We start from the raw sequence: 27,431 nt of genomic DNA, 5'->3' as shown, positions 1-27,431 counted from the left end.
CATTAATAATATATCCTACAATATTTTTCTTCCATGATATACAAATGCATATTGCGCATCTTTCGGAAGTAAAGAATATATCTTTGAACGTCATTGCCATAGGGACCAGGGTTCAGATCGCAGCCGGGCTCAAGCACAAAGAGTTTTTTTTTTTTGAGATTGAATCCCCTTTTTAAGATATCCTCTATATATAGAACATCTTTGAAGTATTATTGAATAGAAAGAGGACCACCTTTCAAAGGGTCTTCCAACGTTTTGGATGAAGAGGCCTTCTCTAGACAAAAGTCCTTTGAATCTTTGGTAAGCGAATTTCGTAAAAAATATATGCTTTAAAGGACTTTTATATGCAGAAAACCCTTGAGACAGTACTCTATATAAGCAAAGTTATTTCATTAAGATATGCTTGGTATAGACCACACAGGATGCATCTATGTATCTCCCATACAAAACTCAGGATTTTTGTATACTACATGTCGTAGACTGAGGGTAACACGGAATGCCAATTTTTACTAGTTTCCGGCTAAATTTTGAAATATCTGTGGGGGAGGTATCAGTAGAAGTGGACCGATATTTCCTGACTTGGAAATTGATCTAAATTTTCAATAATTTTTTGTCCCAGATGGAAAAATTGAGTAAAGCAGATTTGTGCAAATATACTTAGATACAAATATACTTAGATTCGATGAGAATTTTTTATTTTATTTATTTTTATACTCTTCACCACACTGTGGTACAGGGTATTATGTCTTTGTGCATATGTTTGTACCAGGCAAAAATAATCGAGATAGACCCATGGTTGCTTTTGAGAATATGCATAGAATCACTTTCTGAGTCGATTTATGCATGTCCGTCCATATAAGGGTAGCCCCAATTTTCGGTATTTTGGGGGTTTTGATCGCATTTTTGGACCGAATTCGCTGAAATTTGGTACTTTGAGTTCTTATTGGGTAGCAAATTTCCCTACTAAAAATTATAAATATAGGCCAATTTTTTCGGATAGTCCCCATATAAGGGTACCCACAATTTTCGGTATTTTGGGGTTCTTGAGCTCGTTTTATAACAGAATTCTCTGAAATTTTGTACATTGGGTTCTTATTGGGTACCAAATTACTCCACTACTAAAAATTATAAATATAGGTCAATTTTTTCCGGTAGTCCCCATATAAGGGTACCCACAATTTTCGGTATTTTGGGTTCTTGAGCTCGTTTTATAACAGAATTCTCTGAAATTTTGTACATTGGGTTCTTATTGGGTACCAAATTAATCCACTAAAAATTATAAATATAAAACCAGTTTTTCTGGTAGTCCCCATATAACGGTACCCCCTAATTTTTGGTATTTTGGGGGTTCTGATCGTATTTTTCGACCGAATTGACTGTAATTTAGTACGTCGAGTTCTTATTAGGTAGCAAATCTCTCCACTATAAATTATAAATATAGGCCAATTTATTCGGGTAACCCCCATATAAGGGTACCCCCCAATTTTCGGTATTTTGGGGTTCTTGTGCGCGTTTTTCAACAAAATTCTTTGTAATTTGGTGTTTATACCCTTCACCACACTGTGGTACAGGGTATTATGTCTTTGTGCATATGTTTGTAACAGGCAAAAGGAATCAAGATAGACCCATGGTTCCTTTTGAGAATATGCATATAATCACTTTTTATGTCGATTTATGCATGTCCGTCCGTCCTTCCGTCTGTCTGTCTGTCCATGTTAAATTGTAAACAAAGTACAGGTCGCATTTATTATCCGAATTGGATGAAATTTGGCATACGTCACTTATTTGGCCCAAGGACGAACCCTATTGAAATTGGGAAAAATCGGTAAATGGTGCACCAAAGTCCCTATATATCTTTTTATTTGCACGAAATTTGGCACAGCGTACTTAATTAAGCCTAGAATGATGTGTGCTAAGTTTCATAAAAATCGGTTCAGATTTATATATAGCTCCCATATATATTTTCGTCCGATTTAAGGTAAATGGTGCACCAAAGTCCCTATATATCTTTTTATTTGCACGAAATTTGGCACAGCGTACTTAATTAAGCCTAGAATGATGTGTGCTAAGTTTCATAAAAATCGGTTCAGATTTATATATAGCTCCCATATATATTTTCGTCCGATTTAAGGTAAATGGTGCACCAAAGTCCCTATATATCTTTTTATTTGCACGAAATTTGGCACAGCGTACTTAATTAAGCCTAGAATGATGTGTGCTAAGTTTCATAAAAATCGGTTCAGATTTATATATAGCTCCCATATATATTTTCGTCCGACTTAAGGTAAATGGTGCACCAAAGTCCCTATATATCGTTCGATTTGCACGAAATTTGGAACAGCGTACTTAATTAAGCCTAAAATGGTGTGTGCTAAGTTTCATAAAAATCGGTTCAGATTTATATATAGCTCCCATATAAATTTTCGTCCGATTTAAGGTAAATGGTGCACCAATGTCCCTAAATATCTTTCGATTTGCACGAAATTTGGCACAGCGTACAAAATTAAGCCTAGAATGATGTGTGCTAAGTTTCGTGAAAATTGGTTCAGATTTAGATATAACTCCCATATATATTTTCGTCCGATTTAAGGAAAATGGTGTACCAAAGTCTCTGTATACCTTTCGATTTCCACGAAATTTGGTACAGCGTACTGATGTGTGTTTAGTTTCGTGAAAATCAAAAATGCGACGTCTGTTAAGATTCATCTGTTGAATTTACCCAAAGTGGTGAAGGGTATCATATAGTCGGCCCCGTCCGACTTTACCACTTTCCTTACTGGTTTTTATTTTTATTTATTTTTTTATTTTTATTTATTTTTTTATTTTTATTTACTTACTTATTATTTTTTATTTTTTTTTTTTTTTTTTTTTTTTTTGTAGCCATAATAATACTAAGGGGATACAAATGTGAATATCGAAATTCAAAACTCACGAAATTTTAAAATAACGGTTATTATTTGATCAGTCTTCATATTCCCCATCTTATGAGAGAGATGGTATTAAAATACTTCGTAGAATTATATGGTAATAGATTCGATTGAGAATATATACAATAAATAACAACAATAAATCCCCTCTTCCTGATATAAAAATTTTCTTCGTTACAAAACAAAAACAAAGCAATACAGATTTATCATTTAGAGTATCAAATTACACGGTTCAGCTTACTAAAGCCTTTTTTTAATTGCACAATTTTTACAAAACATTGAAATGTTAACAAGCATCGAATACCATCGCCTACGAGCAGCAGCAATTCTCAATTATCCTTCGGCAAAGCCACCAAAAATATCCAGTGTCTAGTTAAGCAATAACAGCAACAACATAAACCCTCACACAAATTCCATGCAATTCGCTATGGAATTCCAGTTTACTTTTCTTATTTTTAATACCGCACACACATCTAGCTAACCACCCACCGCAAGGAACCAACAACCCTCAAAAAAAAAAAAGATGATGATGAAGGATATGAAGAATACGAGGACGATGTTCAAGCTGAAAATTGTAGCGTAATTGAAATGTTTTGTTGCCATCAAATTGAAGCTGAAATGCCGTCATAAACGGAGGAAGTGGAGGCAAATAAAGCCATACATAAAAAGACGAAGGAAAGACAACAACATTACCTTCTCAGACCCAGCCAACAATGCAGGACATGTGTATTCCTGCAATACATACAGGATTGAGAAGTATTCCTTGTCTGAATGCAGGCGAGTAAACACACAAACATATATAATTGTCTTACCAATACGACTGAACAACCAACCAAACAACCGACAGTTTGCCATGGTTTCTGGTTGATGTTCGTGTGAAAATTAAGATTTCATGATTTATGTCTCGACTTCAGCTTCCACTTCCACTACACAAAGAATCAGAAATCTCAAGTACTGCACTGGGGGTGTACGTAGGATTGTGTGAGTGTGGGAGGGGGTGTGCTTGTGGTTAATATGATTTTCCTTAACGCGACTCGAACCACATTTACTGAATTTGGTAAAACCAAATCTGCTATGGGGTTAAAGTTCCGACCTCTAACTGATTCTCGAACACACACACACACACATAATACCACAATAGGATGTTTATTGCATTGCATAGCTGCGGAAACAGCTCGCTTCACATTCTGAAGAAAATAAATGCCCATACATTCCAATTTTTCAATGTGGATATTTGTCAATGCCTTTGGCAAAATAAATGAATGATACGCCCAAAACCGAACCGCACAGAACATCACATGTTTGTGAAATATTTGCTCCTCTCTTTCGCTGGAATAATTTGAAACTGGTAGTCGAACTTATTCGCGGGAATACATTATGTGATTTTGACTGATTTGATTTGCTGCGGTTTCTGCCGTTCACATGTTTATGTTATTCGACTTGAAATGTATTGGTCCGATGGAGTTGAGGGCCGGTTGAGAGCAGTCAAAATAAGATAAAAGAAATACGAGACCAAACTAATTCGTCGTTCGTAAAAGAAGCTATCAGTGCGACATTTCCGAAAAGCACACTCCTCTAATATTTCGGAGTAATAGTAAAAATATGCATATTTTCCAAAATAGTCACCTTTACTTAATTACGTATAACTCCCGCAAAATATGTAGGGTTATAATTGGTATCAATTTGAAGGTCAACAACTCATCTTGGACAAAATATCAACATCTCGAGTATATGTCCTTCAGGAGCAAGTATATACGCCCCAGAATAAAAATTTTGTAATTTTTCACACAAAAGTCAGGGCCCATTTGACCCGCTAAATATTGACCGATCTTTATCAAAATATGCATGCTTATTCTCTGGCCCGATCCCCTTCTCCATGCAAAAATTCGCGGTGTTTGGGCCATAATTGCGGCCTCTGGAGCGACCAGAAAAACCGACAAAAATTCAGTATTTGGTGCATTTCATCCCCTAAATATTAACCGATCTTTCCCAAAAACAATAGGGGTCTTCATTGGCCAGAACCCATCCTACATGCAAAATTTCGTGAAGATTGGTACATAACTGTGGCCTGTATCGTGTTTACAAATTATAATGGACAGACGGACGGACGGACGGACGGACGGACGGACACACATGTCTAGATCGATTCAGCTAGTCGAGATATGACGATCGGTATACTTAAAGGTGGGTCTAGGACCAATATTTCGCGGCGTTACAAACATTTGGGGCTGCACAAAGCTATAATACCCTGACAACATAGTTGTGTAGGGTATAATTATTCACATAAACTTTTATCAACAACACTATTCAAGACCATCTAAAAATAGAATAATACAGCTAAAGTCTCCCGCCTTAACAATAAATCTTTACAGATCTACCATCTGTATAAAATATTTAAGGTCCTTCTATTGCGACGACGAACATTGTTGTGTTCAGTTTTGGTCTCCATACTTTTGTTATCATTCTATCCGAAGTCCATAGTGTTACGGATACAAAGAGTAACGGAGCCTAATGAATTCACTTGTAGGGCATATGTGAATTCATTAGGATCCTTAACTCTTTGGACCACAACGTTGTAACTGGTTAGAATTTCCATTGAGTCCCGTAACTCTTGGGTCCGGAAACGTTTTGGGTCCCCGCCACTTACATTTCTGTGCCAACGTGCACCTTCTTAGGAGGCCGTGCTTAACCTTATGTGGGTCCTGCTATTAAAGCTCTATGCCCGAAGTATTTACCGGTGAGATGACCATAACATTTACATACCCCTACCTAGAGTTCTTTGTCTATCATGCATAATTTGTAAGGACTTCGTTGGCCCTAGATGTCAAGCGTTAAATCGCCCCATCATCTTTCCTAAATCATAAACTTGTAGAAAGGTATCGGGCAAACTACCGTGAATATAGTACCTATTATGGTCTCCATATTACTTTATAGCCAGCGATTGCGACTGACCGGAGTAAATACCAGAGTATCCTAGGCGTGTGGGGAACGGTATTCCAAAACAACGAGACCAATGCAAAATATTCCGACTAAATGCTGAGTTGTGCTGAGTCTCGACAACACGACAAAACTTGTGTTGTATGACAATATAATACCTATATGGGTCTTCTAAGTATATACGACCCTTTAAAGATTTCTTGAAGGGGGTTTCTGTATATAGAATACCTAACCGAGCATATTCTTTCTATTGATCATAATTTCGCAAGGGTCCCCTATATACAAAAAAAATCCTAGCTCAAAAAATCGTTGGAAACTCAAACAAGAATCTACGCACTTCATCCGTTCTTCATCACTTCTATGAAGATTTAACCATATCCACCTGCATGTAGGAATCCCTATGAGAATGGTTTTACATTACCCCTATTTTAGGCCATTTTCAAACCAGTGAGCGGAGCAGTATAGTCGGACGAGGCCGACCATACGATACCCTACACAACTACCACAGAACTCTATATTTCTACGGAATTTTATTCCGAGCCTGGGTAATATTTCGTGATAGTTGCACCCTTGGTCGATTAGAGCACCTCTTCCTTACACTGACATATTTTCGAATATTACCAATATTCAGTACAGCCTTTCTAATTACTTGTCCATATTCCCTTCACCGTGGGTAGTGTTATGATGTTCGGCTTATAATTGTAGCATATAGATCGATTCGAAAAAAACACAAACAAATAAGTTTTCGGACCACTTCATCCCAAAATTATTATCTGATCATCACCGAAAATTATAGGTGTTATCCTTGACCATAACTGGAACCTCATGGAACATTACAAAGCGATCAGCGCTATATTTCCGCCGTCTAATGTGGTAATGGGTTACTAAATAATATCTGAATACGTAATGTAAATGTTTACGTGTAACACCCACATCCGAGTACATACGACAATATAATTATTATAAATTTAAAGGCCAGCCACTCCTCTTGGATATACTATCAACTTCTCGGCTCTATGTCATCCAGGAGTAAATATATACGCTATATAATACAAATTTTGTCATTTTTCACACAAAAGTCAGGGTCCATTTGACCCGCTAAATATTGACCGATCTTTATCAAAACATTCAAGCTTATTCGTTGGCCCAATCCCCTTCTCAATGTAAAAATTCGCGATGTTTGGGCGATAATTGCGGCCTCTGGAGCGACCAGAAAAACCGACAAAAATTAAGTATTTGGTACATTTCATCCGATCTTTACCAAAAAGAATAGGGGTCTTCATTGGGCCGAACCCATCCTACATGCAAAATTTCGTGAAGATTGGTCCATAACTGTGGCCTGTATCGTGTTTACAAATTATAATGGACAGACATACATGTTTAGATCGACTCAGCTAGACGAGATATAACGATCGGTATACTTAAAGGTGGGTCTAGGACCAATATTTCGCGGCGTTACAAACTCTTGGGGCTGCACAAAACTATAATACAACAACAACATAGTTGTGTAGGGTATAAATAGATCTATATAAAGACACAACTTTATTTTAAAGTTCTTAGCAGAATTTACCAAGCCAAAAAAGGGCATCATTTGGTTTTTCGGGTCTAGGAGGCTTATGACAAAATTTCCCTTCTACGTGAACCATCAGTTGGCCCGCCTTTATATGCCTATTAAGCAGGGGTCTCCTCATCCATTCACACAACATGACCTAGCCAAATTATTCGCTGCAGCTCGATACTTCTGACTATATCGATGTCCGAGAATGTCATGGTACATTCGATGGGGATATACACCGTCGACGCAGATCGTCCAATAGATCTTTCGGAGAATTTTTCTCTTAAACACTCCAAAGGCTGACTCATCTGCTTGCGTGTTGATACCATAAGTTTGGTCTTCCGCCATTTACTGCCAGTTACCGCTCCCAATGTCGTCGGAGAGTGATATTTATTGTTCGTTGTATAGAGTGTCATTTATGTTCACATTTGCATCTCGTATGACCTTTTGCAGCAACATGTTAAAAATGTCACACGACAAACTGTCACATTATCTGAATCCTCGCTTGGTATTGACGGGTTCTGAAAGATTCTTTTCTGACTTTAACTGCTAAACTTGTGCGAGTTAAAGTTATCCAGCCTAGCCGTATTAATTGCGCAGGAATGCCAAACGCAGACATGGCTTTAAACATCTCTGATCCTATCGGGCTTCGGAATGCGGCTTTACAGTCGACGAATAAGTGGAATGAGTCGATGTATTTTTCGTGGGTCTTTTCCAGGATTTGGAGCAGTGTGGAAATCTGGGCAATGGTGGATTTGCCAGGCCTGCAGCCGCGTCGGTCTGGTACAACAATGCTGCATGCTCCTTACCAGCAGCTGACCAACGGTCTTGAATATTTCCGCTGGTAATCCATCGGCATCTGCTGCTTAATTGTTCTTCAGCCGATTAATTCCTACTCTGACCTCACCTTGGGGTATCTTCTTCTCTATTTGATACCAGAAGCGTTGCAAAATGCTCCTTCCATATCTTCAACACGCTATCTGTCACCAGGTTTCCATCTTCATCTCTACAGTAGGGTGAGCCTGCCACAAAGCCTTCGGTTTGGTATTTTACTCGTTGGTAAAAATTTCAGGACTTCTCGATTTGCTCACGTTCAGGTTTTTCTTGGTCTTTTTTTCTAAAAAAAAAAACATTTCTTTACTTTCCTTTTCCCCGATAATTCTCCACCACATTACATGTTACTACTGTCTGCAGGGTCGCATGTTTCTTTATGGAGACTGAATTTTCCTAGCAGAATTTTAATGTCATGGCCAGGGCAGCGGACATATGCTGTTTCTTGGCGCTCGTAAAATAAGTTTTTGGTCTGTTCATCTTTGTCTTCCGTCGGAAAATGGGCACAAATAAGACTGATGTAGAAGAACTTCGCTTTTATACGGATTACAGCAATTCGCTCATCTACTGGAGTGAATTCTCCTGTTAACCATAAATCCGCAGCCAAATTCATTTCTCGTTTCATGGCAGCTATAATACAGGGCGTAATCATTCGATTTACTTACGGCTATCCTGTTCCATCGCTTTTCATGTAAGGAAATAATATCGACTTTATACTTGTTGGGTACATCCGTCAATGCGAAAACCGCATCTGTTCTGTAAAACGTGCGCACATTCCAAGTGCAGATTCCCAGATCGTGGTCCTTTATATGTTTGCGGGGGTCGTCCACATTATGGTGGTTTGGTTTTCTTTTTCATTGCTTTTCCATAGTAAAAGGGGTTTTCCGAGTGTGGGCAACTAACCCGACGTCTCAACCAATTTTTTTAAGTTATTATTGGTGAACTCGCGGCACATATATCAGCTCTCTAATTCAACGGGTAATGAAAGTAGCTCCCCCAGGTGAGACAGCGGGGAGGTCAGTGTCAACAATTGAGATGAAAGATAAAATAGGGTATATGCCATGTTAAATCCAATCAGGGCCGTTGCATGGTATCTATCATTCCAAAGTGCGGGCTCTATTTAATGGACTTGGTTTTGAATCAAGTCACTCTCTCCAAATGAATATTTAATAACTTCTTAAATACTTTCCTCCCATATTAAAATTGGGACCTCTTAAATGTACTTCTTCATATATCTAAGGTCAATTTCAGCAGGATATGGTATACTGTCTTAAGTTAAATACTCTTTCAAAGTGTTACATCACACTTTATTTCAATCATTAATAAAGTTTAACGCTCACACACACGCACTCACACATTGCATATAACTTCAACTTACTCTATAATGCAATTAATTACTGCGTTAGTCAAGTAGCCGATGGTTGGTTGGTTGGCTGACTGCTTGGAGGCTTGTTAAAAGATGCAACGAGATAATCAACCAACCAACAAGCCATCCAAACCAAATTCGACGGCACATCATCTTTCCATTCCATTCTCACTCGACTTACCTGTTCACGATAGAGCAGACACAATATTTCCAAACAATGCAGATGGAATTGATGTTCATCGGGCGATGAGATGATGAACAGGACCAAATCCAAAATGCCCGATTGATGTAAAGCCCAAATGACCTGATCATGAACGCTGGCATCATTATCGGCCCGACACTCAGCCTCCGGATTTGCGGGCACTTGAAGCACGTTTCGTATTAAAACCAAAATACGTTCAATTAAGAGACTTTGCTCCTCGCTGCGCAGAGCCCAATCCTGCAAGAAGAAGAGGAAAAACAAAACAGTTGAGAAAAAAATGTGGGAAATGCAAACAATGAAAAATGCAAAACATACGAGTAAAACATAAAGCGAAGTGGTAAATGAAGAAAAAATGTAAAAACATTAAATTAGGATTGTAGTATGCAAAACAGAAAATAAATCCAATGGGATAACATTACAGAGAGATGGGAAGGAGATACTGGGACCCCATTGCCATGATGTGTCGCAATGGAGTGGAATGGTAGCAAGGAAGATATGAAGACAAAAGTTGAAAATTAAATTAGATTCCTGTTTTATGTTTGTGACTTTGACTAAATCGCACCATGAATGAACAGCAAAAGCGACAGCGGCAGTTTGCCGCTGCTTTGTCACTTATTTTCGCGTTTGTTTAGAATGTTAGTGATGTAAGGACGATTTAAAGTGAACCGAATACGTATTTTCGCTACTCCGCCAGATTACCTCTTAATTATTTTTGATTGAGTACACATATTAAATTTGAGTCCATTCGGTTGAAAAAAAAACTGCAACCAAAGTACTTAAATGTATAAAATATGGTACACTTTGTATTAGGCAAACGAGAAGTGCTGGGATTTTGAAGCTTGGAATGTGGCAGAGTGTGAAGAATGATTAAAATACGCTCTTTCTCATGAATGCTAACGGGCGAGAATTCGAATGTTTTCAATTTATCACGAATGATAAAGTTACAATGAATGCACAAGCATTTGCATTCTCTCGCGAATTTTCCCCTTGTACGAAAATTCACGAACGATAAAATGTCACTGCAAGCGTCGTCGATTCATTCTTTCGTGAGCATTTGTTGCTGAAGAACATTCCTTTGAAAAACTCAAAAAACAAATGTTCGAGAATTCTCGCGAGCACTGTTAAAAACAACATTCGTGAGAGAATGTCGGAAAGAATTTAAACCACCAAACGAAACGAACTAACGTTGTTGTGTGCTCTCACTCGTTTGTTATGTGTGTGCGACCATTCTTTGGCGAATGTTCGTTTGGTAAAGAATTTATCGCCATAAATTCATTCTTAAAATGAGCACAAAACGAAAAGAATGTAATTTGAATCATTCGCGAGCGAATTTTTGCGCACCCTGGGATGTGGGTCACTGATGGTTACAAATTAGAAATATGTACAAATGGTTTTTGGAAATTCAATCTAAGAGTGAGAGAGAAAGCTGGAAACCTAAAATTTGGAATAATGGTTTCTGTTGGAGTTGTAGAATTGTGATATGGAAGTTTGGACTTATGTGTACTAAATGGTACTATATTTGGTACAACTTGATTGTGTTTGAATGGATGGAGCTGGACTACAGAATTTTGGAATTAAGATTACTCTTGGAGTGTAGTATTGAGACATGGAAGTGGTTTTGAAATTTCGTAAGTATGTGTACTAAATGGTACTAAACTTGTGTGAGATCCTGAAATTTGGAATTCAAATTACTGTTAGAGTGTTAGATGAGGTAGTTTTGCAAATTCGTACTTATGATTACGAAAATTACTAAATATAGTACAACATTTGGGTAGTGATGGGAAATTTGTACGAAAATTGCTAAATGGTACAAAATACAATTACAAGTACAATTTTTGTGAGCGGATAATGGGGATATTCTGAAATTTGGAATTAAAATTACTGTTGTAGTGCAGGATTTAGATATGGAGGTACTTTTGAAAATTCGTAATTATTTGTACAAATGTAGTACCATTTGACACAATTTAGATTTGACTGAAAAATTTAGATTGAGATAGAAAACTTAATTTTGGAATTAAAATTAAAGGATTAAGGTAATTATGGATACGAAAAACACTAATAGTACTAAATACAAATAAAATTTGTTTTGTGTGCCCGTTCAATCCTAAAATTTGGAATTAAAATTACTGTTGGAGTGTAGGACTGAGACATGGAAGTAGTTTTGAAAAATTGTAATTATTTATACTAAATGGTACTAAATTTGGTACAGTTTAGATTTGAGTGAACATATAGAGATGGAAAGCCTATATTTAACGTTACTGTTAGAGTACAGAATTGAAGTTGTGTTAGACATTCGAACATTTACGTACGAAAGTACTAAATGGTAATAAGTATGGTACAATTTGGATCTATGTGGACGGATAGGACTGGGGTCCTGAAATTTATGATTGAAAATAGTGTTAAATGATAGAATTGAGGAAATTTTTGAAACTCATACAAACTTTTATGAAATGTTAAAAATGGTACTAATTTGGCATAATTTGGATGTTGGTGAACGGATGGGGCTGGAACCCTTAATTATGGACTTAAGATTATTATTATAATGGGTACCAAAAATACTAAATTTGGTGAAATTTGGAATTTAGTAGACGGATAGAACTGAAAGTTTTAGAATATGGGTACGAAAAGTACAGAATGTCTTGTACAATTTAGAATAAATAGAGGTGGATTTCTTCAATTTGGACTTACGGTTACTATTTGAAAGCAGGATTGAAATAGTTTTGGAAATTCGTACTTAAGAATACTAAAAGTACTAAATGGTAATAAACTTTTAGTACAACAAATTATACAGTATTTATATTTTCCTATTGTTTTTGCAAAATAGTCAGGCTTAATCCCAGTTTGTTGTTTAAAAAAAACAACTATTTATTAGTGGGGAATGTAGGGCATTGTCCGCCGAGGGGTAAGGCAGGGAAGACTATAGTTTCGGATCTTGCCACTGATCCTCATCAGTTCCCTTAGTTTTTTGTTAGGATATACTCCCCAGAAGCTATTAATAGCTTCTTTACAAAAAACCTTTCAAACCCAAATGTCTCCTGTGACAATTCGAAGTTCTTACGTTACAAGCGATACGACCCCAATGAGAAGTTCGTTTCGTTGGCGCCTGACTTCGTGGTCAACAAGGCATTTACAGACAACTACAAAACATTATTTTCCATATATAATATTATCTGTTTGTTTTGTACGCTCTACGTTAGTATCTATATAAGCGTCATCTGGTTTTCTGTCCATAGAAAATCGCTTCGAGGATCTTCATACTACAGAACAACCTCTTTAAGCGTATTCTCTTTACGAGTATAAAAAACCTTTTCAAAGGTTTCATGCGTCTATAAAACTTTTTTAGGGTACCCTTTGGGGTCTGTAGAAGATCCCATCGAGGATCTCTTGTTTGTAGAAACTTATTAAAGGGACTTCGGTTTATAGAAGATAAAAAAGATTCCCGTTAAGGATATTTTGTAAATAAAACTTTTTAAACATGTTTTCTACACACCGAAGAACATTTCATGGACAAAAACCTCTCAAGAGGCTATCTGTGGTCATAAGGTTCTTGAATGGATTTTTTATAGAAAACAATTTTTTAAGGCGAGGATCCTTGTTTTTGTACTTGAAATTTAAAAGCGGTCAAAATGACCTCCTTCGGCAATTTAGTGTTAAAGTAAATTTCCTTCGTTAAATAGTCTTTGCATGTTCTTATAGAAAAAACCTTCACAAGGATATTTTGCCCATTACAGATCTCACAAAGTGTTTAAAAGTATCAATAGAATGCGCTTTAAGAACAACCTTCGGCCTCCAGATCACGTCAAGTATATGCTGTCTATTGTAGACAATTTGAAACGTCTTACTTAATGGACTTTTGTCCAGAAAATGACCCTTACAAGATTCACCTTCAGGGGTTTCTTTTCTATAGTAATCCCGTTCAAGGGTAGTCTGTCTGATGAATTCTGTCTTATTTCGTCCACTGAATAAGTGGAAAGACCCTTTTAAGGATATTCTTTTAATGGGATACGCCTTCAAGGAGGATTTTTAGAAGAGCACTTCAAGGTCCTAAAATCTGCTTAGGATAGTCTACACATTTAAAGTTACTCTGGTCATATATGGCCCTCAATCTACTAAAGACCTATTCAAAGGTTATTATCTCCCGCAGAAGAACCTTCAAAGTTAGTTGGCTTCTGACAAAACTTTGGTTCCATTAGCCACAGTTTTACTAATTGGAAATACCATGTTCGGCAGTTTTGTCATCCACTTGATCTTTCCACCTAATTCGTGGCCTTCCCCTTCTGCGTGAACCATCAGCTAGTTCGCTTTTATACGCTTTTTGAGCTGGGGCATCTTCATCCATTCTCACAATGCCGATGTCCGAAAATAGCTGGTACATCTCATGGTTCATTCGATATTCAACGTCAACACAGATGGAGCCATAGATCTTTCGGAGAATTTTTCTCTCAAATACTCCAAGAGCTGCCTCAACTGCTTACGTAAGTACCCATGCTTCAGATCCATATAACAGCATGGGTAGTATAAGCGTCTTGTAGAGTGTGAGTTTGGTCCGGCGGGAGGTGGCCTTGTTTCTAAACTGCTTACTTAGACCATAGTAGCATCTGTTGGCCAACACTATCCTTCTCCGAATTACAAAACTGATGTCATTAGTTTTATTTATGGCGGTGCCAAGGTAATAAAATCGTTGACTCCCTCGAAGCTCTAGTTATCAAGTTTCACTGTTGGTCCGATTTTACTGGACGTCTTGTGCGTGGATATCATCAGTTTGGTCTTCTCGCCGTTTATTGCCACACCCGCATTTCTAAGACTCCTTCTCAATTTGTTCAAAGGTGGCTGTTACTGCTCCCAATGTTCGACCCATTGTATCGATGTCATCGGCGTAGGCGAGTAACATGTGTTGGTTGGTGTACAAAGTGTCATTTCTGTTCACCTATTTGCACCTGTTCACCTCTGGTATGACCTTTTTCAGCAGGATGTTAAAAAGGTCACAAGACAAACTGTCACCTTGTCTGAATCCTCGTTCGGTATTAAGGGGCTCCATGAGGTAATTTCCAACTTTCACTGCTGACCTTGTGCCACTCAAAATTATTCTGGTCAGCCGAATTAATTTTTCAGGAATAGCAAACGTAGACATGACTTTAAACACCTCTGGACGGATTAGTCTGTCGAATGAAACTTTATAGTCGAGGAATATGTGGAATGTTTCGATGTGTTTTTCGTGGGTGTTTTCCAGGATTTGGCGCAAAGTGGCCACTTTATATGCGACGGGAAGAAGACTTATTCCTCTATAGTTGGTATATATCGTAATGTCTCCTTTTTTTGTGCACGGGACACAGGATGCTGAGGTCACAATCATTGGGCATGCAATACTCTACCCAAATTGTACTAATCAGCTGGTGCATGCTCCTGACCAGCATCTGACCACTGGCCTTGAATAGTTCGGCTGATAGCCCATTGGCGCCTGCTGCTTTGTTATTCTTCCGTCGATTGATTGCTATCATTTGACCTCATTTGGCTAGTTGATATACACTCTATACACTCATCTGTTATTGGTTCTGGGGTATTCTCTTCACCGCTACTATTTGATACCTGGAGCTTTTCAAAATGATCCTTCCAGATCCTCAACACGCTGTCTGTATCTGTCACCAGGTTTCCTTATTTATTCTACAGGAGGATGTGCACCAAAGCCTTCGGTTTGATGTTTACCAGTTGGACTTCGTTCTGACTTCTGTACATCTCGTTGTGCTCCCGCTCAAGTTTTTCTTGTTATTTCTTCTTTTTTCTCAAAATACGTTTCTCGTCTCTCCATTTCTCCCGATAATTCTCCATCAAATTACGTTTTGATACTGTCTGCAGGGTTGCCCTATACTCTGATTTTTTCACATCAGTAACATTACGACACTCCTGATCGTACCACGGATTTCTTGGTGGTGGTTTTTGGTACCCAAATATTGCTTTTGCGGCAGTTTGTAGGGAGTGGGCAATTCCTTGTCATTGTGCTTCTATACTATTATCAGGACAAGAAGTGCATTCGTCAAGCAGTTGGGTAAGTTGAGCGGAGTAGACTTCTGATATCCGTTGTGTTTGCAGCTTTTCCTTTGATTTTACCTCAACGGTAGCCAAGGAAACCACATCAGGGTTCTATTTAGAGATCGTCATCCATTTAAAAATGCATTTGTCCCTTTACTATATATCTCTCTATAACGTATATAGGGTACACCCTCTAGAGATGTATGTCCATAATAACCCCCCTTCAAAAGTGACTTCCTACAACATTTGTATCCTTAATTCTTATCGGTAACCGATTCCATGTTTCTTCGTCTATATTTCGCCCATCACGATTTTCAAATCGAGTTGCCTGAATTTTTTTTTTCTAAAAAAATGCCACTGATTTCTTTGCTCTCTAAATTGTACAACAACTACAATAGCAACACCAACAACAAGACTTATGCAAATCCCATGAATTACAACAAATTCTTTTAAAATAAATGAATGGAAATATTCTCAGAAGCTAGCTTAGGAGAACCGTGACGACGACTAAACACGCGACAGTAGAACATTTTGCGTAACAAACGAACAAACACATACATACATATATAAATCGTAAATGAGTAGGAATATAACATCAGTGGCAGTAGCAGCAACAACTACACCATGAAACATTCAATGCCAGGCAATGACAATAACAAAACATAAAAATAAAATTAAATTTAAAACTTTCTATAAATTGAAATTTATCTCTTGGAATTATGGAAAATAACAAGCAGGAGCACCAAAAAACAACAACAACAGTAGGGAAGTGCGATACAGGAGGTGGATGTGGAGAAGGAGGAGGACAACAACGATGATATTACGAAATTGGTAAATAAGTAAATAAATAACAACAAAACGAAATCTCTCAATTTCCATTGACATTTTCGAAATGGCAAAAAATAAAAATAAATAAATAAAAATTAATATGGGTCTTAGTTGCAAATGGTGTAATGAATGGAGAAAAGAAGGGAATTTGGGATGAATGTGTGTGTGCCTGTAAAGTTAAAATATGTTCCGATTCAAAGGTGAGCGAAAACAAAGTTTGAATTGTAAATCCTTTTTACAAATTGCAAACTTTGTCTCAGCTACAAATAAATAAAATCAATGGCAAACGTATAGACCGGTTTAATATTGTCAAGGTGAGATGATATTCGCAGTAATTTGTAAATGAGAAAGTCAGGTCAAACAAAAACAAAAAAGTGAAAATTAAAGGTATTTTGTGGAATGATCTGAATAAAGTTTTGAAGAAAAATCTTTTTTCTTTGGCATGGATGTTGGAAATTAAATAATTTTTGATTGAAGTAACCTGAATTCTAAAATTAGCGAAAAGGAATTAAAAAGGAGGTTACCAAAAAGGTTCAAAGAAAATGAGAATTAACTGAAAGTGTTGACGTGTTATTTATGTAGAAATGTGGTCGCCGGTGATGAGGTCATAATAGATCGAGACAGGCAAAATGACAAGATTGCTTCTAAATTGATATTTTGCTAATGAACTCTTTTTGAATTTCAAAAAAAAGGGATGATATTGCCGGTATTATTTAGGTCAATGAATACAGAGGGGTGGCGTTGGGGATGATAGATGCCAAGCAACGGCTCTGATTGGCTTTAACATGGCGAAAACCGAACCTACTATGAAAATGCAAAGAAAAAGAACACCAAACCCACCTAATGTTGACGACCCCCGCAAACGTATAAATGGCCACGATCTGCAAATCTGCACTTGGAATGTGCGCACGTTGTACAGAACCGCGCAGTGTTCGCTTTGGCGGATGTACTCAAGAAGTACAAAACCGATATTATTGCCATGAAAAGAGACGTGAATTTGGATGTGGATTTATGGTTAACAGGAGAATAAAAGACCTCCTGCTATAATCCGTATAAAGGCGAAGTTCTTCTACATCAATCTCATTTGAGCCCATGCTCCGACCAAAGATAAAGACAAACAGACCAAAGACATATTTTACGAGCGCCTGGAAACAGCATATGACCGCTACCCTGGCCATGACATTAAAATTCTGCTAGGAGATTTTAATGCAAAAATAGGAAGGGAAAATTCCATGAAGAAACTTATGACAACGGAATGAGGTTGATTGACTTCGATATACACTAGGCCACCTGGATTTCTCCTGATCAAGCAACAACAAATCAATAAAATTGATCATGTTCTGATAGACGGAAGGCATTCATTCAGTGTTTGAGAAGTTCGATCGATAAGAGGGACGAATATCGATTCGAACCATTACCTTGTGGCAGCCAATGTTCGCATCCGCCTTAATGTAGCAGCAAAGGTGCGATCTAAGTTAACACAGAAACTATACGACGAAAAACTGCATACACAACAGATAGCAGAAGCCTACTTCCGCTCAACTTACCCACTTGCTTGACGAAAGCACTCCTTGTCCCGCTAATAATATAGAAGCGCAATTGCAAAGGTTAGCAAACTCCCTACAAACTGCAGCAAAAGCAATACTTGGCAACCAAAGACCACCACCAAGAAACCCATGGTACGATCAGGAATGTGGTAATGCTACTGAAACGCAGCAGACAGTAGTAACACGTAATGGGGAAAAGAAGAAATAACACGAAAAACGTGATCGAGATTTAGTCGTAACGAAGTCCGGAAATTTTACCAACGAATAAATCACCAAACGGAAGGCTTTAGTGCAGGCACATCCTTCTGTAGAGATGAAGCAGGAAACCAAGTGACAGATATAAACAACATGTTGAGGATCTGGAAGAAGCATTTTTAAAAGCTTCTGGTATTAAATAGTAGCTGTGAAGAAGATACCCCCTAGCCAAGATGAGGTCAGAATAGCAATCAATCGGCTGAATAGTAATAAAGAAGCAGCAGCCGATGGGATACCAGCCGAACTATTCAAGACTGTTGGTCAGATGCTGCTCAAGAGCATGCGCCAGCTGATTAGAATAATTTGGCTAGAGGAATACATACCCAATGATTGGAACCTCAGCATCCTTTGTCCCATTAACAAAAATGAGACAAGACGATATGTGCCAACTATAGAGGAATTAGTCTCCTTCCCATCGCATATAAAGTGCTATCCAGAGTGCTGTGTGAACGACTGAAGCCTATGGCCAATGACATTATTGGACCATACTAATGCGTCTTCAGATCTGGCAAATCGACCATAGACAAGATTTTCACTCTGCGCCAAATCCTGGAAAAGACCTACGAAATACACATTGACACATTCCACCTATTCGTGGACTATGAAGCCGCATTCAACTGACACAAGATCAGTAGTTAAAGTCGGAAAAGACCTCTCTTTAATACCGAACGAGGATTTGTCGTGTGATCTTTTTAATATCCTGCTGGAGAGCGGTAAAGGTGAACACAAATGAACACTCTGTAAACCTAACAATACATGTTACTCGCCTACGCCGATGACATCGATATAATGGGCCGAACATTGCGAGCGGTAACAGTCATCTTTGAACAAATTGAGAAGAAGTCTGCTGAAGTGGGTCTCACAGTAAATGGCGAGAGGACCAAGCATGATATCAACGCGTAAGACTGCCACTAGACTCGGGCCAACTGTGGAACTTGAAAATTGCAGTTTCAAGGTAGTGAACGATTTCATATACCTCGGTAACGCCATAAACAAAACTAATAACATCAGCTTTGAAATTCTGAAGAGAATAGTGTTGGCCAACAGATGCTACTATGGTCTAAGTATACAATTCACCAACAAGGCTATTATCAGACCAAACTCATACCAAACTTCAAGACGCTGATACTACCCTGCTGTTGTATGGATCTCAAGCATGGTGCACAAGCTCTTGGGGAGAGAAAAATTCTCCGAAAGAATGAGAACCATGAGTTGTACCATATATTCTCGGACATAGACATAGTCAGACATATAAAGCTGCAGCGACTACGTTGGTTAGGTCATGTTGTGAGAATGGATGAGTATGCCCCAGCTTAAAAGGCATAAAAGCGAGCCAACTGATGGATCACGTAGAAGGGGAAGGCCACGAATTCGATGGAAAGATCAAGTGGAAGATAACATCTCGAAGCATGGTCTTCCAAATTGAAAGAACTGTGCACAAGAACGACGCCCTGGAAATATTTTATAAGCTCGACTTATGGAACAAATGTTCTGTCACAAGCCATTAAGCTGCGGCCTTAGGCTATCGCATAATTTTTCAGAAATCGGAAAAATTCCTATGTTCGAAATCCCTTTTTTCCTAAAAAGTCCCCATATTCTGAAAGTATTCTCTTAGGCCTTTTAATTAAAACCCGCTCAACAACGTATCTGTTTTAATCGTTTGCTTTGATTTGGACAATTTTTTTGGGAGTTACAAAGCTTTGAAACTAAAATTTTAATATTTAAATATGAAGTACAATCCTTTAGTGGCTAGGATAGCATTTGTATAAAAGTTACATGGAAATATTACTTTCCGACACAAAGTTACATTAAAATTATAGAAATAGTTTTTCTATATTTCGTTTATATTGCATTCCCCATCCACAACTGTTGTTATTTTTAAACTTGACCTGCATAACATAAATTTCATGTCATATCTGATTGACGTGATGGCACTGGCACACTATCAGTCTGGCTGTGTGATTATGTTGTGATATGGTTGTGAATTCTTTTTGTTTTCAAAAATATTATTTAAAATAAAAAAAGCTAAGCTGTTATCAACGGCAGTGATGGATGATAAATATTACAAGTAAATATATACACATGTGTAGATATGTATATGCATTTGTTTATTTATTACAATGAGATGTTTAGAGTAAAAACTATATTTGTTGCGAATTTGATGGCAATTTTCCCTGTGAGTAGGCCCTCATCAAAACAAGTGATCTATATCCAGACACTTTTACAGTTCTCTATGACAACCTTTGAAAATAATGTTTATGTTGACTTTGCCTATAGTAAGAATAATGAATCTGTCATTTAACGTTTAAATTCGTCCAGGAAAATAACCTTTCTTCCATCTTTTTCAGATATTTTTACCACATAATACAAATGGCACCCATATTTAATATTTAATATTTAACCCTATAAATAGCTAGAAGTTATGTAATAGGTGGACCATTAGAAATAAAAACAGAAATGTCATGAATATTTCACAGGAAAAAAATAATATCCACTCTATTTAGTTCATTCAATATGTATACAGCCAGCCACAGGGATAAATTTGAACAATATCTAAAATGTGAAAAACACATTTTGAATTTTGATTTTAAACAGAATACAAAACAAAAACAAATACAGCAAATAAATACTGACTAAAACCACAAAGCCTTAGGACATATTGTGAAAAATAAAAAAATACACACAATTACAAAAAAATCAGCAGCTTGGTGGCCTAACGACATTAACTCATAGATAGCGAACCAAATAGACGTTTTGTGAATTGTGTCACATCAGAGTGTGTTTGGGGTTTTTTTTTGTTCAGTAAGCAGCAGACATAATTGCAAGGAATAAGATATCACGAAGTTGCCATAAAATAGCAAAAACTCTAGTTCAAGTTATGTGACCTCACAACGAATATTAAAATACATCCACCTTAACAAAATCACAAATTCGGTCCTTGAGGTCTTTAATAGGTAGAATATTCTTAATGTCTTCTATAGATAGAAGACCCTTGAAGTCTTATATAGGTGGAAGATCCTTGAGGTATTTAATAGGTAGAATACCCTTGAGGTCTCCTATAGATAGAAGACCCTCGAGGTCTTCTGGAAGAATAAAGTATCAAGAAATGGAAAAATGATAGAATATTCGTAAAGTCTTTTGCGGATATAAGACACTTGTGGCTTTCTACAATAAATGTTTTTTTTAATATAGGTGAGGCCTACCATAAATAGAAGAAATAAGACCCTTAAGATAATCCGTAGATAGAAGACCCCTGAGGTCAACTATAAATAGATCTTTAAATACAAATTTCCAAGAAGCATACAGGGATTTTTAAGGTTAAGATAAATGGATTTTTAAAGATTATTTTCTAAGGGACCTAAGGGCGTGGATTTTTAACGCGTCATTTTCCAAGGGACCTATAGGCGTGGATTATTAAAGAATCAGTTTCCAAGGGACCTATATGTGTGGATTTTTAACGAATCATTTTCCAAGGGACCTATAGGCGTGGATTTTTAAGGAATCAGTTTCCAAGGGACCATCGAACAAAAAGGCTTGGATTTTTAAAGAATATTTTCCAATACACCTTCAGACAAATAGACGTGGATTTTTAAAGAATATTATCCAATACACCTTCAGACAAATAGACGTGGCTTTTTAAAGAATACTAGCAAAGTGCCCGCTACTTCGTATGCGGAAATGGGAATACAAAAAAATATTTCATATGGAAATCGTGAATACTGTATAATTTGTTGTACTATAGTTCTGAATTCCGCCTCTATTTCTACATCTAATATCATGTTTAGTACTCTTCATACACATAAGCACTATTTTCCGAAATCTCTTTTTTTATTTTATTACACAGATTAATAATAGATCATACTTTAGCAAATACGTACAGGTTCCACATTTAGTTTCATTTAGCACTTTTCGAACACATAGGTACACATTTTTAAGACTACCTCCATACCATCACCACCACTAAATTTAGTACCAATTACTTGCAAACCCCCTTGGTACTTCTTTCTAACTCTTCGTTAGTGACCGACATTCCAAATTTTAGGTTTCCAGCTCTCTCCGTTACCAAAATCCAAATTTAGTGCATTTTCTATTCTATTTACTATTCGTACACATAAATTTAATTTTCCAAAGCCATAACTCAATACTACACTTTAACAATAATCTAAATTCCAAATATCTGGGTTCAATCAAATCCAAATTTGGTACCATTTAGTACTTTTCGTACACCTAAGTAAGAATTTCCAAAATTACATCAATACTACACTCTAAAGGTAATCTTAATTCGACCAAAGTGCAAACCGTACCATATTTAGTACTTTTCGTACTCATAAGTACAAATTTCCAAACGTACCTCAATCCTGTTTTCAAATAGTAATCGTAACTCTATATTTGAGCATTCCAGCTCTGTCTGTTCATTAAAAAACATATTATACCAGATTTGGTACAATTCTGTACTTTTCGTACACATATTACAAACCTATCTCAATATTCCAAACCTGCTTTCAAATACCAATCGTAAGTTCAAATTTAAGAATTTCAGCTCTGTCTTTTCTCCAAATTGGTACGATTATGTACTTCTCCTACACTGTACCTTTCCTACAGTGGCAACTTTCAGAATTCGAGTTATTACCGTTCACTCAAGTCCACATTGTAACAAATTTTGTTCTTTTCATACCCGTAAGTATGAATTTCCAAAACTACCTCAGTCATGCACTCCAACAATAACCTTAAGTGCACATTAATGATCCCATGTATCATTATTTATTACTTTTCGTAGACGTTAGTACGAGTTTTTAAAACTCCTCAATTTCACACTCCAAAACTATTTTTAATAACAAATTTCAGGATCCCAGCCCTATCCGGACAAATAGATGCAAATTGTACCATATTTAGTACTTTTCGTACTTATGAGTTCGAATTTCCAACACTTTCTCAATTCTGTAATTTTATTTTTAAATATACGTTTTCCATCTCTATCCTTTTACTCAAATCTAAATTGTACTAAACTTAGTACCATTTACTACCCATAATTACGCATTTTTAAAACTAACTCCATGTCTCATCCTACAATCAAATCCTTAATTTTAATTCCAAATTTTATGACTCCCGCTCACACAAAACGAATTGTACCATATTTAGTACAATTTAGTGCTTCTCGTATCCATAAGTACGTAATTCCAACACGACCTTAATTCAGTAATCTTACATTCCAAATTTAAGTTTTCCATCTCTATCCGTCCACTCAAATCTGAATTGTACCAAATTTAGTACCATTTAGTACAGGTATTACGAATTTTCAAAACTACCGTCACATCTCAATCCTGCACTCAAACTGTTATGTTATTACATTCCGTTCACACAAAAACAATTTGTAAACCATTTGGTACAAGTTAGTACTTTTCTCCTACACTCCAACAGTAAGTTTAATTCAAAAATTTTGGAGTCCAGCTCTATCCGTTCACACATAATTAAGATGTATCAAATATAGTACCATTTAGCACACATAAGTACTATGCTTCCATATCTCATTTCTATATTCCAACAGCAACCATTATTCCAAATTTTAGGTTTCCAGATCTCTCCATTCACCCAAATCCAAATTATGCCAAATTTAGTTCCGATTAGTACTTTTCGTATACATAAATACGAATTTCCAAAGATGTGTCTATAGCTCAATCTTCAACAGTAATCTTACTTCCGAATTTCAGGTTTTCAGCTCTATCCTTTCAAACAAAATCCAAATTGTACTAAATTTAGTACCATATAGAACGAATTTCTTAAACGACCTAAATCCTACACTCCAACAGCCATTTTAATTCTCAATTTGAAGACTACAACTCTATCCGTTCACCCAAATCCAACTTGCACCAAATTTAGTACACATAAGTACGATTTTTTAAAGCTACCTCAATCCTGTACTACAATAGTATTCCTAATTCCGATTTTCAGGTTTTCATCTCTATATACTCATTTACACGCAAATAGTACTAAATTTAGTACCATTTTGTACATTTATATAAATATGTACTAATTTCATAAAACATTTCCATACATCAATACGACTTCCCAACCTTTATTTCATATAAAATTTCAAGATTCTAGCTATATATATTTAGTATATATACAATTAGAACTAAATTTAGTAAAGTTTAGTACTTTTAGCACAATTATAGGTCGAATTTCCAAAAACCCTTTTGTACATCTTTCTAACTTTCCATCTGTGACCCACATTCCAAATTTCAGAATTCTAGTTCTTCCCGTTCGCCTAATACAAAGGGTACCATATTTGGTACATTTTAGTACTTTTCGTACCCTTCTAGTACGAATCTCCAAAAACCCAGCCTTATCTCACGCCTACACATCAACAACAACCCACACTCAAAATTTCAAGCTTCTAGCTTTAGCCGTTTCGTCTGGGCGATGATCTGTCAGTCACTCACTCACTCACTCTCTTAACACTAAGCTCTTTTATATATATATATATATGGGCAATATTGCCAATTTTTTAATATTCCATTTTCAAAAAATCAGCTTTTTTGTTTTTGTGGCACATCAATGATTTTTGGTACACATATAGAGAAAAATGTTCTGACTCCGAAACCGTTCGCGATCAAATTTTTGGTTGATGCGCGCAAAAGTTATCGAAGTTTTAATTTTGGGCATAAGAAAAAAATCTTAAAATTACGCCGTTTATTATATTGACCAAAAACGCTGATATATATCTTCCTCCGTAAAATAAGAATATGAATATATTATAATAATCACGATAAAGTTGCACATCTTCGCGAAATATGAGAAAAATAATAAAAATATAGCAGATTACATCAATATTTTCATTATATTAATGACATACACACATCTACAAATCAATTTAAAAATATCTACATAATCTAAACACCATGATGAATCAAATGATATCAAAATCACACAAGTCCGTGTAGCGGTTTCTAAATCACAGCGGCAACAAAACAAGATATTGAGGAAAAATATTTGTTTTGGTTCGAAAAAATAATGTCATCATATTTATTTTTTTAATTGTATACAAAAAATTTCAGAAAAAAATGTTGGGGTTATTCTGCTATTTTACCCGAATTTCGCCGAAAAATTTACACATATATTATAATAATAACTTTTTGTGTATAAGTATACGCCTTGCGGATTATATCAAGACCCTTCCGATAAATCTTAGTATTCTATAAATAGGAATAAATCTTAAAATAAAATAATATTATGAAATATACATTTTAAATTGCGTGTAAATCGCGTAATTCTCAAAATCATTTGATGCGCATGCGGTTTCCAGGATGTACTGAAGTTTATCTTCCATTTCATGTATATTTTGCGAAATTTCATTTGACGGCTAAGATGTGCCACACGTTGCATTGAAGTACCTAAAAAATCGTAAAACGCGAATAATTTCCGAAAACCCCATATGCCATTAACGGGCATCCGATTTCGGTGTGCACCCTAAAAAAATACATCGATCTATACCGATTTCAATGTGGTCCATTAAGAACCATGGATGTGCCAGCTCACACTATTTTTGAGATAAATTGAGTCTAAATCGCGTAATTCTCAAAATCATTTGATGCGCATGCGGTTTCCAGGAAGTACTGAAGTTTATCTTCCAATCCATATATATTTTGCGAAATTTCATTTGACGGCTAAGATGTGCCGCACGTTTCATTGAAGTACCCAAAAAATCGTAAAACGCGAATAATTTCCGAAAACTCCATATGCCATTAACGCGCATCCGATTTCGGTGTGCACCCTAAAAAAAAACATCGATCTATACCATTTCAATGTGGTCCATTAAGAACCATGGATGTGTCAGCAAAATCTATTTTTGAGATAAATTGCGTACATCTCTCCTTCGGCTGAACTTTTTAAAGTTATCTTTTCGAAAAAGATCAAAATCCGTATGAGGTCATTTATTGAAGCGGAAATGATACACAGAAAACGCAAATAAATCCGCGATATTTTCAAAAACATTTTTTTCCAAATTTCGTGTTTTTGGAAGGCCAGTTCCCGCCGTTCTAGTAGATGGATTTTCACGAAGAAGATTTTATATCATCCGAAACGTAAAAAGCCTTATTGATCGCGGGTACCCATGTCATTCAGTTGACAGATCTAAAAATTTGGCCCGAAAAATAGGTTTTTTAGAAATTTGATCGCACAAAATTCGCACCTTCGGATGAGTATTACTCTAAAGCTGTGCATACTACATACACAAAATACATATCAAATTACGCAGATTCGCGACTACAATAATCTTATAATCGATGTTTAGAAAATCCTGTTTGCGTATTAAAGCTAGAAGTAAAATTAAAAAAACGCTCAAAATCGAGCTTCAAAATGTCAGCATCATTTAAAGGTAGATGCAGTGAAAATTTTGAAAAATGATATATGAGGGGCGTATTCTCCATTTTGTTGGCTTTTAGTTTTATTTTGACACGAAGACCGTGCAATGAGTGGCTTAGTCACAAATCGATAGAGAACATAAAAAAACTGGTTCGCCTCAAGGTGTTTTTACACATTTTTTTACATTAAAGTAGACACAGCATCCACCAAAATAAAGTTTGGAGGTCAATATCATGAACAGTTTGCAACGACAGTTCAATTTACCCAAAACTATTCACTTTTTTTCATATACTTAAGTAATTCCCGAGTTATAAAGGGGTGAACCTCCGCTTCAGCTATGTTAAAAAATTGGCAATATTGCCCATATATATATATAAAGATATATAAAGATATAGATTTTCCAATACACATTCAGACAAATAGGCGTGGATTTTTAAAGAATATTTGACACCTTTATGGGTCGATTTTTAAAGAATATTTATGACACATTTATGCGTGGATTTTTAAATAATATTTTCCACGCGACCTTCAGACCTATTAGAGCGGATTTAAAAAAAAAAATACTTGCCAAGGGACCTATATTTAAAGCTTCGTT

The 27,431-nt window shown here is 36.4% G+C and overlaps 1 protein-coding gene across 1 annotated transcript in view; it reads right to left on the bottom strand.

Moving 5' to 3' along the window:
• Positions 1-27,431, bottom strand: part of LOC133322191 (protein timeless homolog) — a 178,561-nt gene that overhangs the window by 120,767 nt on the left and 30,363 nt on the right. The window contains exon 3 of the mRNA XM_061531236.1: positions 9,798-10,055. Coding sequence (XP_061387220.1) covers positions 9,798-10,055 — 258 coding nt within the window. The remainder of the gene's footprint in view (positions 1-9,797; positions 10,056-27,431) is intronic.

Source organism: Musca vetustissima, unplaced genomic scaffold, assembly GCF_032173495.1.
Source record: "Musca vetustissima isolate MV318-11 ecotype Yass unplaced genomic scaffold, APGP_CSIRO_Mvet_v1 utg21807, whole genome shotgun sequence".
NCBI lineage: Eukaryota > Metazoa > Arthropoda > Insecta > Diptera > Muscidae > Musca > Musca vetustissima.
Note: the sequence above shows the minus strand (reverse complement) of the source record. Positions and strands in the feature narration are given on the sequence as shown.